Here is a 12,344-nt window from a genome sequence, read left to right on the forward strand (position 1 = left end):
AGCCCGACGCGGGGCTCGAACTCACGGACCGCGAGATCATGACCTGAGCCGAAGTCGGCCGCCCAACCGACTGAGCCACCCAGGCGCCCCTATAATTTTTTATTTAAATGATAAAAGTGGCTAGACCTCTAGACCCTTCTTAACTCTGAGCAACCAGGTAACTCTTCCTACCCATTTTATGCCTTTTTTCTTTATGTTGTTATTTTGGACCAGAGGTACACAACATTAAGTTCATCATAATCCTCTTTTTGTGGCACCTATCACTGTTGGTCTGTGCCAGGTTCTTTGAAATATTTTTGGTTCCTCTTTTTTTCTTTTTAAGTTTATTTATTTTGAGAGAGAGAGAGTCTGTGCACATGCAAGTGGGGGAGGGGCAGAGAGAGAATCCCAAGCAGGCTCTGCTGCCAATGTGGAACCCAATTCGGGGCTCAAATTCATGAACCATGAGATCACAAACTAGGCCAAAATTGGTTGCTTAACTGACTGAGCCACCCAGGAGCCCCAAGTTCCTCTTTTTTCTTTATTCACCAACCTCGTTTCCCTCAACCTCAGAGATATTCACTCTCACATATTTAATTGGATGACCTTGTAATTTATCATCCACACTTTCATTTACATATACTTTTTTCCATGAACAACATATTATTGCAGTCTTTGCTAGTTTTGAAATATATATAAAGACTTGTGCTATACGTCCATTCAACATGGCTTTTTACATCTCTCTGAGTCAATATAAGTAGATCACATCCATTCTTGCTGGCAGCTATAGAGTATTATACTATATATATATATATATATATATATATATATATATATATATATACACACACACATACACACACACTATTTATTCATTCTCCTGTTGATGGATATTGATGAATATCTCCTTTGATATGTAACTGTGTTGTGATGAAGATCTACTTAACTTTTTTCAGGTCTATGTGATAATTTATCTGCCTAAACCTATTTTTTTATTTTTATAGTTTTTTAATGTTTATTTATTTTTGAGAGAGAGAGAGAGAGTGGGAGAGGGGCAGAGAGAGGGGGAGACACAGAATTCGAAGCAGGTTCCAGGCTCAGAGCTGTCAGCACAGAGCCTGACACGGGGCTCAAACCCACAACTGTGAGATCATGACCTGAGCTGAAGTCAGATGCCCAACTGACTGAGCCACCCAGGCGCCCCATGCCTAAACCCATTTTTAATTAACATTCTCAAATTGCTCTCTTGAATAGTGTATTAGTATAGCTCCCACCAGTTGTGGGAGCAAAAAGTTATTTTCTCACATCCTAGTTGATGTTTTTCAAGCCGAATATTTTTGCCAATCCAATGAGTATAAAGTTATATCTCCTTGTATTTCTCTGGTTACTAATAAAGTTGAAATCTCTTTATGTGCTAACCAGCCATTTGAGTGTTCCCATGGACAAACTACCTATTAATTTCTTTTGTAAATTTTTAAAAATTGGACTATCTTTTTAAAACCAATTTACAGTAGTTTCTTGTCTATTTTAGATGAATATTATACATAATAATCATTTGTTGGTTGTTAAGTTGCAAGTGTATTTCCCAGTCTGTTGCCTTTCTTTATGAATGGTGGTTTTCCACTGAAAAGAAATCTTTCCTTTTGATGACCGCAAATTCATCATTTTTTCTTTCTATGATTGTATGTTAAGACATTCTTTCCTAACCCAACATTTAAAAGGTGTTACCCTTCAGTTTTTTCTTAAGAATATTATGGTTTTACTTTTAAGTTTTCATCATGAATCCATCTGGAGTTTATTTTTGGATACAGCATTTGCCAAGGATTTGCTTCTTCTCCCCTCCTACACACACACACACAATGGGCCCATCTATTAAATATTCTTTTCTTTCCCACTCTGATCCTTAAAGCCACCATATAATGTGGGGCCCTCTTGGGGGACTCCATTCTGTTCCATTATTCATTTATCCATTCCCATGCCAGTATCACACTGTTTTAATGATGATGGCTTTGTGATATCCCTTAATATGTGTGGGGCAAATCTCACTTCTTTGGTCCTTGTTTTGAAGAGTGTCTTGTTATACATGAATTTTACTTCATATAAAATATAGAATAATTGTACAATTTTTCAAAAGTTCTGCTAGGATTTTTATTCCAACTACATTAGACTTACACATTATATTATTAATTTGGGTAGAATTGACACCAGTACAGTATTAAATAGTGCCATCCATGAAAATGGCATCTTACCCTGTCCCCGGCCCCCACCCTTAATTTATTCAGGCCTTCTTTTATGTCCTTGAAGAGAAATTTAAACATTTTTCTCCACAAAGGCCGAGCGCATTTCTCTTAGTGTAATCTCTGGACACTTTATATGTTCACTGATGTTGTAAATATCTTATTTTCCATCTTTCTATAGCATTTTCTAAATGATTATTGCTCACATAAAGGAAGAGGATTCATTTTTACATTTGATTTTGAACATGGTCACCCGGCTGAACTGTCTTACAAGTTCCCTTGGACTTTTCTATGGCAATGGTCATATCTGCTGCTCCTTCCAGTAAACACGCTGCGGACTAAGGAAACTAAAACTTGGACGGGAGCGTCTCAGAACACACCTGTTTCCTGCCTCCAAGAGCCAGCGAATCCTGGGCGGACCGCTCCGCACCCCCGCCAGGTGGACCCACTTGACCGCCGAGCCCTGGCCGCTAGGAGGCCCGAGCCCTGCCCGCAGCCCCCGCCCCAGCCAATCGCGGCGCCGACCCGCCAGGCTGGGCCCAAGAACCAATCCGCGACTTCTCTCCTCCAGAGGCCGCTAGCCCCAGGGAAGGTAGTCGGCGCAGGAAAACTTACCCCGCAAGGTGGCCCCGCGCAGATTTACGCGGCGGCCCCGCAGTTACCTGCCCCCGGGTCTCGAAGCCGCGCGCCTAGTCCCGGAGCCTCGCACCTTCGCGGCCCTCCAGCTGCTCTGGCCCGTCTCGCCCATGGCGGTGGCCGCGCTCTACACGCAGGTACCGAAGGGCGGGTGCGCGGGAGGGAAGATGGCACGGCGCTAATGCTGACTGTACCTGGCACCCAGCCCACACCTGTGCACCTGGCGCACTCGCCGCAGGGACAGGTCGCGGAGGGCCTGGGGATCGGGGGCACTGGAGGGCTCCGGCTCCTGTCCGCGGGGGAAAGCGCCTCCACCCCGCCCCGGGAGTCTGGGTCCCCTCGGAATGGGAAGACCGAGTGCGAGGGGCTGCCTTCCCGGGCCCGAGCTTCTCGGTGCCCCGGGGTCGCGCGTCCGTCCCCACCTCTCGTGCCTCTCGGTCCCCTCTTCCCGAGCCACAAGTGAAATCAGAGTTGCTTACAGGGACATAGAAGTCTCAGTCACGGGCAAATAATAGTATCCATAATTCTCCTGGTCCTCCTCAGAGAGCCCTTGAACAAGAAGCTTAGGACCGCGGTATTCAGGATGCTTTCTAGAATTACTGGGTCTTCAGAAATGCCTGCGCGCGCATTTAAGTTCATCTGATGTCCAAAGGTGCGGCTGCCTGCGCGTGTGGGGCAAGCTTCACCGGTGCTAGAAATTGAGAGCTTCTGTGAATCCAGGGGTCACAGGCTCTTCACCTAACACTTATACGTCGCTTCACAATTTATAAAGCACTTCACATACACCCTGATTCTGGGAGTCACTCTAGAGCATTCCTCTGAAACTACCTCTTCCCCAGGGCCAAGGACTCCACAGCGTTCTGACACCCAAAACCTTCTGAGATGAGCTTGGCTAATTGTCTGGATGAAAAATAATTTGAAAGTGTTGGCCCTTTTGAAAAAAAAAAAAATTTGAAAGGCTATGAAGGCAGATCCTCTCACACCCCAGTGGAGTAAAATCTATGTTTGCCAATATTCAAATGGATGACACTAGAATCTGTCCATTTCCCCTGAACATGCCCTTGCTTTATATTTAAAAAGACACTTTCCTGTAGATATAAACAATAGTTGTAAATAATTGTTTCACAGCTGTTTAAGCAAACTTTTTTCTTCTACTTTACTGAATTAGTAATACAAGTACAAACCATCCAAATGCCATTGTGCCCTCCAACACCTTTCCACTAACTAGACTTCTATATGGGCAATGTTTGAACCATGACTCTTCTAGAATAGTTTATCAGTGAGAATGTCAACCATCAGATATCTGACAGTGCTTCTGAGGTCTTCAACTTTCTGGAGGTGAAAGAAAATCTTGGCACAAGGCAATTCTTGGAAGATACTTTGGAGAACAGAAAATTGTTGATGATTAACCTCTTTTAGGTAACATTTTTATTCCAGAAGCTAAAATACACAGGTGTGAGCTTCCCTATCATCAAGACCTTACACTACAAGTGTTTTTAAATAGCAACTAGGTAGCAGGCATAATGTAGGAAAACTGATATGGAAGAGTTTTCTAGAGAAGAGCTTGGAAGGACAGAGAATCTGAGAATCCCAAGGCAGAGGGAGTCTTGATGGGCCACCCTACCCATTTGGTGTCCAAGTAGACACCTTTGTTCTGAGGGTATCTCTTCTGTTCCAGGTCAGTCAGTCCCCATATTGTCAGTTCCAGAGGTGGGAAGCTCCCTGTTTGTGTAGTTGCCTGTTTAGGTTTTAAAGAGCTTGCTGTGCTAAGAAGTTCTTTCATTTTTTTAAAGTTTATTTATTTATTTGGGGGAGGGGGTGGGGGGCGGCATGCAGAAGAGAAAGAGACAGAGAATCCCAAGCAGGCTCCAATCTGTCAGCACAGAGTCCCACACAGGGTTCAGAGCTACTGAACCGTGAGATCTTGACCTGAGCTGAAATCAAGGGTCGGACATTTAACTGACTGAGCCACCCAGGTGTCCCATGTTAAGGAGTTCTTTCTTAAACTGAAATAAAATCTAAGCCCTCTCCCTTGCTTCCCTACCGCTTCCTGCAACCCTCCCAAGTCCACAGATTTAGCCATTTGTCCTAGAATGCTAGCATACAGGATTGGCTTAAGCCAAAGTTTGTGACTGGGACCCTTGGCCTCCTTTAAGCTCCAGAAGTGCTGCTTCTCTGCATAATCTTAACCACACAACATTTTAAAACAACTTAAAACCCATTTCTGCACCCAGGAGCAAATAGTGACTCTGCAGCAGGGTGATGTGTGGACTGTCCTTTCTGGAACCCCTGTGTGACAGCCACACCCATCCATGATCTCCAGGCTACCTCATTCAGTCACTATATACACTGCTGTTACCTGCCTATCCCCTGTCTAATCTCCCTTCCTGCTATGCCTTGAAGACAGGCATATTATCTCCCCTAAAACATTTATTTAGCACTTTCTGTACATGAAACATTGTGCTTGGGGGAGGTTAGAAAGACTTTTTTTAAAGGATAGTCTTTCCTCTCAAGGAGTTTTCGAATTAGTGAGAAATGAGAAAGGTCAAATAATTCAATCTGCTGAAGCCCTAAAGGCATGGAGGAGCCTACTGGGTGATAGAGCTGAGAAGGGGAGGGTTGTGCCAAGAATTAGATCGGGGCTTTATACTCTGGTGAAGATTTTGAGTGGGAGAAGATAGGATCAGGGGCTGTGTTTTAGGAATTTGGGTACACTGGCAATGCCCATGACACTCAGATAGCTGAATTCTCAGGTCATCTTAAGTGTCCGGGAAAGAATTCAGGCTGCAGTATTGGACAGGGCAAAAGGAGACACAATCCAGGGAGCCTGTGGAGGTAGGTGATGATAAGACTGGACTGGGGAGAGGGAGAGGTCAAAGATGACTGTAGAGGTCAGAGTCTGGATGATGAGAGCAGGGGGTGCCGTTGACACAGGCACAGCAGGAGGAGGAGATCTTAGGAAAGTCAGGAGGCAGAATTTGTCCCTGCAACAATTGAGGTGGTGAAGGAGTTTCTAGGGGCCAGTGCTCTGGGAGGTTAGAGGTTGGTGGAGAGGTTGGGCCAAGAGTCTTCTGCCCAGAGGTAGTAGTTGAAGCCCAGGGAGTGAGAGCCTTGCCCAGGGTGAGACGAGAGCCAAGACAGGACACTGGGAAATACAACTATTCAGAGGGGCCCAAGATGGAGCCATCACAGGGAGGAGATGGGAGAGCTGGTAGGGAGCATAGGAAGAGAGGTTCTGAGAAAGAGGGGACTCCTGAGAGGAAGTGTGGTGAGAGTAGCAGTAGCTGCCGGAATGAAGTGTAAAATGACCCATCTCTTTCAAAAGCTATTGGCAACATGCCCTGGAAATGTTGAGAGCATTTGACCCAGAAGTTCCATGATTTAAAATCTCGCTGAGAAAAACCGGTTTGGCCATTCACTGTTGGAACCTCTCTGGAGGCCCCTGTCACTTTCAGACTCACTGACCAGCCACAAGGTTCCACCTCTGCATCTCCCCACTGCCTGCCCACTCCTACCTCAGCTCACTCTGCAAATTTCCGGCTATCCCTTGGTGCATTCCTGCTGCTGGTCAGCACTCTATGCCTTGGCTTGCAAGACTCCCTGTGCTTAAAATAACTGCTTTGTTCAGTAGCGCCTCACCTTCCAAATTCAATTTGAGCAGTGTCTTTTCTGAGAAATATTTACAGCCAGCTCCTCTGGACACCTTGCATGTTGATTTGTCAACACTCATTAACTGTCTCCCCCATTGACCAAGAGTTTCCAGAGAACAGGGAACAGTGGGGGCTTAAGCAACATTTAATGTGTGCGCGCATGCATGAATGAGTTTTTCTGCTTTCAGAGAGAGCTGTGGGCCTGAAGAAGATAATAATGGTTACTTGTATCTTGCAATCATGGAGCACTTCTTCTGTGCCAGATGCCATCCTCAGAACTTTATATACCATCTTTCATGGTTTAATTTTAATAAGCAGTGATATGTGTAGATGTTGGTATACCAATTTTACAAATGGCTCAGGTTAGGTAAATTGCCTAAGATCACATAGAAGTGGAGGAGGAGGCAGGATTAAAAGCCTCTGTTCTTTTTTTTTTTTTTTTAATGTTTATTTATTTTTGAGAGAGAGAGAGCGTGCATGAGCAGGGGAGGGGCAGAGAGGGAGGGGAAGACACAGAATCCAAAGCAGGCTCTAGGCTCCGAACTTTCAGCACAGAGCCTGACATGGGCCTCGAACCCACAGACTGCGAGATCATGACCCGAGCCAAAGTCAAATGCTTAACTGACGGAGCCACCCAGGCGTCCCAAAAGCTTCTGTTCCTAATACCTCCCACTACCACAACTATGGTTCAACCACCTTTACCATCTTTCCTCCTCTTCAAGGGAGGAAGGACACAGAGGACTCATGGGAAGTCCATCCACTTTATAGTTGTATATTTGCTATACGTGAGTATGGTTTTTTCATCTAAGATATTGGGCAAAGTGGTAAGTGGGCAGTGAGGCAGAGAACTCTATGGCATGCCTCTAGAGATATTTCTTAAATTGTTCTGGCTCATTAATTGGGACTCAGGTTATACCTGGTTTTAGCCACAGATTCACAAATTATATTACCCTTCAGTCACTTACTACTCTTGCTTGTGAATAAGGAACTCACAAGACATCTGCAAGGAAGTTTTGCTAGAACTCAGATGTGCAAGGTGAGAAGTGTCTTGACTAGCAGTTCAGGATCTCTGTCTAAAATAAAGCCAAAGTTCAGTTTAATGGCTTTCCATTTGGCCAATGTAAGAAGCTTTTAGACTTCTATGTATCATTAATAACTCTAGAAAATTAGAGGTATCCATTGTATTATATATGGGTACTTCAAAAGAGTAAAAAAAAAAGTATATAAAGACTAAAATACCAAGTTTTGTCTTTAATTGGTGCAACTAAACTGGGAATTTGAATATTTTGTTCAATAGATGTTTATGGAATGCTGGCTATGGGGAAGTTATTGTGTTGGGTTCCAGGATACAAAGACAAGGCTCTTAAAGCTCAAATGCCAGTGAGGGGGGTGGAAAGTTACCTCAAAACCTCTGTGTCCCTCTGGGAAGGGACAGGGAGAACTCTAAAGAGGAAGCATTCAATCCTGCCTGGGGTGGAGAGCAATAGGGAAAGTGCCACCAAGGAGAGGAGTTGTGAGCTGAATCTTAGTTTGCTCACTGGCCAGGAGAGGAGGAGTGGCACCGGGGGTGGAAGGAACAGAGCCAAGGAAGAGCTTGGCATGTTCTAGAAACTGCTAGTGGATTGGGTGGCAGCTGGCAGAGGGTGGACTGAAGAGGCAAGGAAGCCTGAGGAGGAAAACTGGCTAGGACAGTGACTTCCAAGGTCTGGCTGCTCATCAAAATCTATAAGGGACTGGGGGCGGGAATTTTAAAGCTTTCATCTTGCCGGGGCCCACCCATGGAAATTCTGATTCAGGTGCAGGTGAGGGAATCTGTATGACCACAGAAACCTGGTGCTTTACCTGGTTGAGGAAGCACTCAGCAGACTGTGACATCTGTCAAGAGAAGATTGGTGGGGGTGGGATTGGGGGAGGGGGAGCTGATTGACGGCCATGGCAGTGGGATGAATGGGACAGATAGGTGAGACTTGTTTAAGATGTAGGCTTTCCAGCACCTGATAACCATTTGGTTGTTGAGGGTGGAGGGAGGGAAGGGAACCCAGCACTGTCCCAAGTTTTTGATTTGAGGGACAAGAGAACTGAGGAGGAGTGGGTTTGGGATAGACTTAATGGTCATTAGAGCTTAGAATTTATGAGTGTCCAAGGACATTTAGGGGCTGATGTCAGGGAGACCACTGGACATGTGGTCTAGACCTGTGGAGAGATCTGGGCTGGAGGTCTCACGTGCACAGGTGCCAGGGCAGTCCCCGAAATCATGGGAATGGAGGACACTCTCTAGAGAAAGCCTGTCAGGAAGAGGGGCTAGGAAGGACACTGGGAGACAGAGGGGAGGCTAGGGAGCCTGGGAAGGGCCTGGAGGGGTGAGGGAGGGGCAGCGGAGGGAGCATAATATCACTGTCCTGGCCTGGCTGACTGGGAAAGTGGAGACTCTCTCCCAGTCCAGAGAGCTGCTAGGAAGGAAATGTGTGATATTCCCTATTTCCTGTAAAGTCCTCAAGCCCTTTCTGTGGCTGACATCAGTTGATGCCTTCAAATAGGCAGGCAACACGAGAAGATGCCCTCTTCTCTCATCTGACCATGTAGGGTGGGGTATTCAGATGTTCCTGAAGACAAATCACTTCCTAAGGGTCACGCTCCTAAGTCTTTGCCTCATTGTTGGCTTGGAAATAAAGGTACAGCACGATTTCCCTTCGTGGGAGGGTATTCGCAGGAAGGGTGTGGGAGGCAGGCACCTCTGCTCCGTGGCCCCCCCTGCAGGCCCGTCCCTTGAGGGCTTGGCAGGCAGTCTGAGTCCAGAGGCTCCTGCTCCACAGGAACAAGTCACACCGGGGAAATCACATGAGAGCTAGTCACACTGTTTGCACAGACTGCGTTTGTTTGTCTAAATTCTGCAAAGCGAACTCTTCCTCCCGGTTGAAGCACTGCCTTGTGGGTCGAGGAATGTGAGGAAGGAGGGAGGGACCCAATGGGTGTAACTGACATGCAACTGGATAAACTTTGTCATGTTTACTTACCAGGCTGGGTTGCAGCTGCAGGGCCCTAGGTGACTGGCAGCATTGCTGGCAGAGGCACCAGGCCTGGAAGGTGTGGGTGGCCTGGAGAGTCGGGGCTGAGGAGGCCGTTTGTATGCACCACCCCTCAAAAGAAGCCAGCTTTCAGTTCCATACATATCCTAATACTGCCTACCATTGAATTCTGCTTTGGGCTGAAACAAACCAGCCTGTGTGCTCTCAAGAAGATGGTTGCGTGTTGAGAGTTCAAGATTATTTTCAAAGCCAGACTTATTTAATTAACAAGCAGTTCAAAGTAGGATTTGCAGGCCCTGGCTCCATGGAATCCTGGCTTTTGAGACTTTGGTGTTTGATGAGCTGCTGACATCTTTGGGGTCAGTAAAACAAAAGGCTTGGATTGGCTTTGGTGACCTTAACATTACTTCTCAGAACTCCTGGCTTCTGTGGGAGGATCTCAGGGATCTCAGCTGTAGCCCCCAACTGGGATCCTCCTCAGAATGCCTCTACTTTCACCTGTTTCACAGAGCAGGCCACCACCATTTCATTTGAAGTCAGCTTTCTTTGGCTTTAAAAAGAACTATGACAGACAACCTGGAGCAGACAATCTCCCAGGACCCTAAATCTAGGACCTAAAATTCTGTCATGCCACTTCATGATATATTGGGATATTCCATTAATGATTTCAGCTTTATGAGATTAGCAATAAATGTTTTTTTTAATTTTTACTTAATTTATTTTTTAAATTTACATCCAAGTTAGCATATAGTGCAACAGTGATTTCAGGAGTAGATTCCTTAATGCCCCTTACCCATTTAGACCATCCCCCCTCCCACAACCCCACCAGTAACCCTTTGTTTGTTCTCCATATTTGAGTCTCTTATGTTTTGTCCTCCTCCTTGTTTTTCTATAATTTTTCTTCCCTTCCCTTATGTTCATCTGTTTTGCATCTTAAAATCCTCATATGAGTGAAGTCATATGATATTTGTCTTCCTCTAATTTCGCTTAGCCTACTACCCTCTAGTTCCATCCATGTAGTTGCAAATGGCAAGATTTCATTCTTTTTGAGCAATAAATGTTTTTGATAGCAGACTGAAGTAGAACATGGTAGCCCATGGCAACAAGTATGTGTGGAGTGGGTGTGAGTGTGTTTATGAGGCTTCTATCCACCTACCTGCGTGGACATGTATACCTAACTGTGTATCATTGCCCTCTAGGTCGTTCTTCCATTTTCTCTGTCTCTGCGTCTGAAATCTTACCCATACTTCTCTCTCAGCTACCTATCAAGAATTAAAACAACCCAAATGACTTAGGGACTCATGATTGATACCCAGCCAATGAAATATATATTTTTCTTTGCTTAAGTAAGTCAATTCATATTAACTAATAGATAAACACCTGTGCTCCTTAATCAACTCGGTCCTAGTCTAGTACTGGCACTCTGAAACTTGTTTTATACTTTTCTTTATTTCCTCCAACAGCATATGAAAATTTTAAGTATACAGTGAAGTCAAAGGGACTTTATAGCGGACATCTGTCCTACCACCTAGATTCTACCATGAACATTTACCATATTTGTTGTATTACATGTCTATGCTTCTCTCCAGCCCTTGGGCCGTCTTATTTTTTAAAGCATCTTAGAGTAAACTGCTTACATCGCTACGTGTCCTCCTAAATATTTTAGTATGTCTATTGTTAAGAGTTTCATATTTGTTTGGTTCTTTGTGTAAAATTTTCAGATAGTGAAACACCAGTCTCACGTCTGTGTTCAGTGATGTTTGAAAAGTGCTGACCACCCATGTAACCCAAACCCTTTCAAGGTATAGAATGTTGCCATCACCCCCAGAACATTCCCATGAGAGCCTTCCCACTCACTCCCCAGCCCTACTTACTCCCAGAGGCAACTGCTGTTCCTATGTTTTCCCCACCTTACATTAGTTTTACCTGTTCTAGCACTTGATTTAAAGGGATTCAGGGGCGCCTGGGTGGCTCAGTCGGTTAAGCGTCCGACTTCGGCTCAGGTCACGATCTCGCGGTCCGTGAGTTCGAGCCCCACGTCGGGCTCTGGGCTGATGGCTCAGAGCCTGGAGCCTGCTTCCGATTCTGTGTCTCCCTCTCTCTCTGCTCCTCCCCCGTTCATGCTCTGTCTCTCTCTGTCTCAAAAATAAGTAAATGTTAAAAAAAATTTTTTTTTAAATTAAAAAAAAAAGGGATTCATACATGGAGGTGCCTGGGTGACTCAGCGGGTTGAGCATCCGACTCTCGATTTCATCTCAGGTCATGATCTCACTCACAGTTGTGAGATTGAGCCCCACATCAGGCTCCAGGCTGGGCGTAGAGCCTGTTTAAGATTTTCTCTCTCCCTCTGCCCCTCCACCACTTGTGCTAACGTGCTCAAGCTCACTCTCTCTGAAAAAAAAAAGAGGGGGGATTCATACATAGCATACTCATTTGTGTAATGTTTCTGTGATTCAACCTAATGTTTTGGAGATTCATTCATGTTCTTGCTTATATCAGTAGTTGATTCTTTTCGTTGGTAAATAGTATTCCATTGTATGAATATACCACCGTTTTGTTTGTCTTTTAACTCATTCTCCTATTAATGGACATCTAGTCTGTTTCCAGTTTGGGGTTATTATGAATAAAGCTACTATGAACATTTATGTTCAAGTTTTTTTTGTGGACATATATATTGACATTTTCTTTTAAAGATTGTTTATTCTAAGAGTAATACATGCAACTTGTAGAAAATACATAGAACTATAATAAGGAAAATTAAAATGTCATAATTTTATTGCTCAGAATCTTTTTGTGACTGAAAACTCCTGAAGGTA

The 12,344-nt window shown here is 44.8% G+C and overlaps 1 protein-coding gene across 1 annotated transcript in view; it reads left to right on the top strand.

Moving 5' to 3' along the window:
• The first annotated feature begins 2,513 nt into the window (after positions 1-2,513).
• MYO5C (myosin VC) overlaps positions 2,514-12,344 on the top strand; it is a 104,301-nt gene continuing 94,470 nt past the window's right edge. Inside the window, exon 1 of the mRNA XM_027067260.2 lies at positions 2,514-2,989. Coding sequence (XP_026923061.1) covers positions 2,963-2,989 — 27 coding nt within the window. The 5' untranslated portion in view covers positions 2,514-2,962. The remainder of the gene's footprint in view (positions 2,990-12,344) is intronic.

The sequence above is a fragment of the Acinonyx jubatus genome, chromosome B3 (genome assembly GCF_027475565.1).
Source record: "Acinonyx jubatus isolate Ajub_Pintada_27869175 chromosome B3, VMU_Ajub_asm_v1.0, whole genome shotgun sequence".
Classification (NCBI taxonomy): domain Eukaryota; kingdom Metazoa; phylum Chordata; class Mammalia; order Carnivora; family Felidae; genus Acinonyx; species Acinonyx jubatus.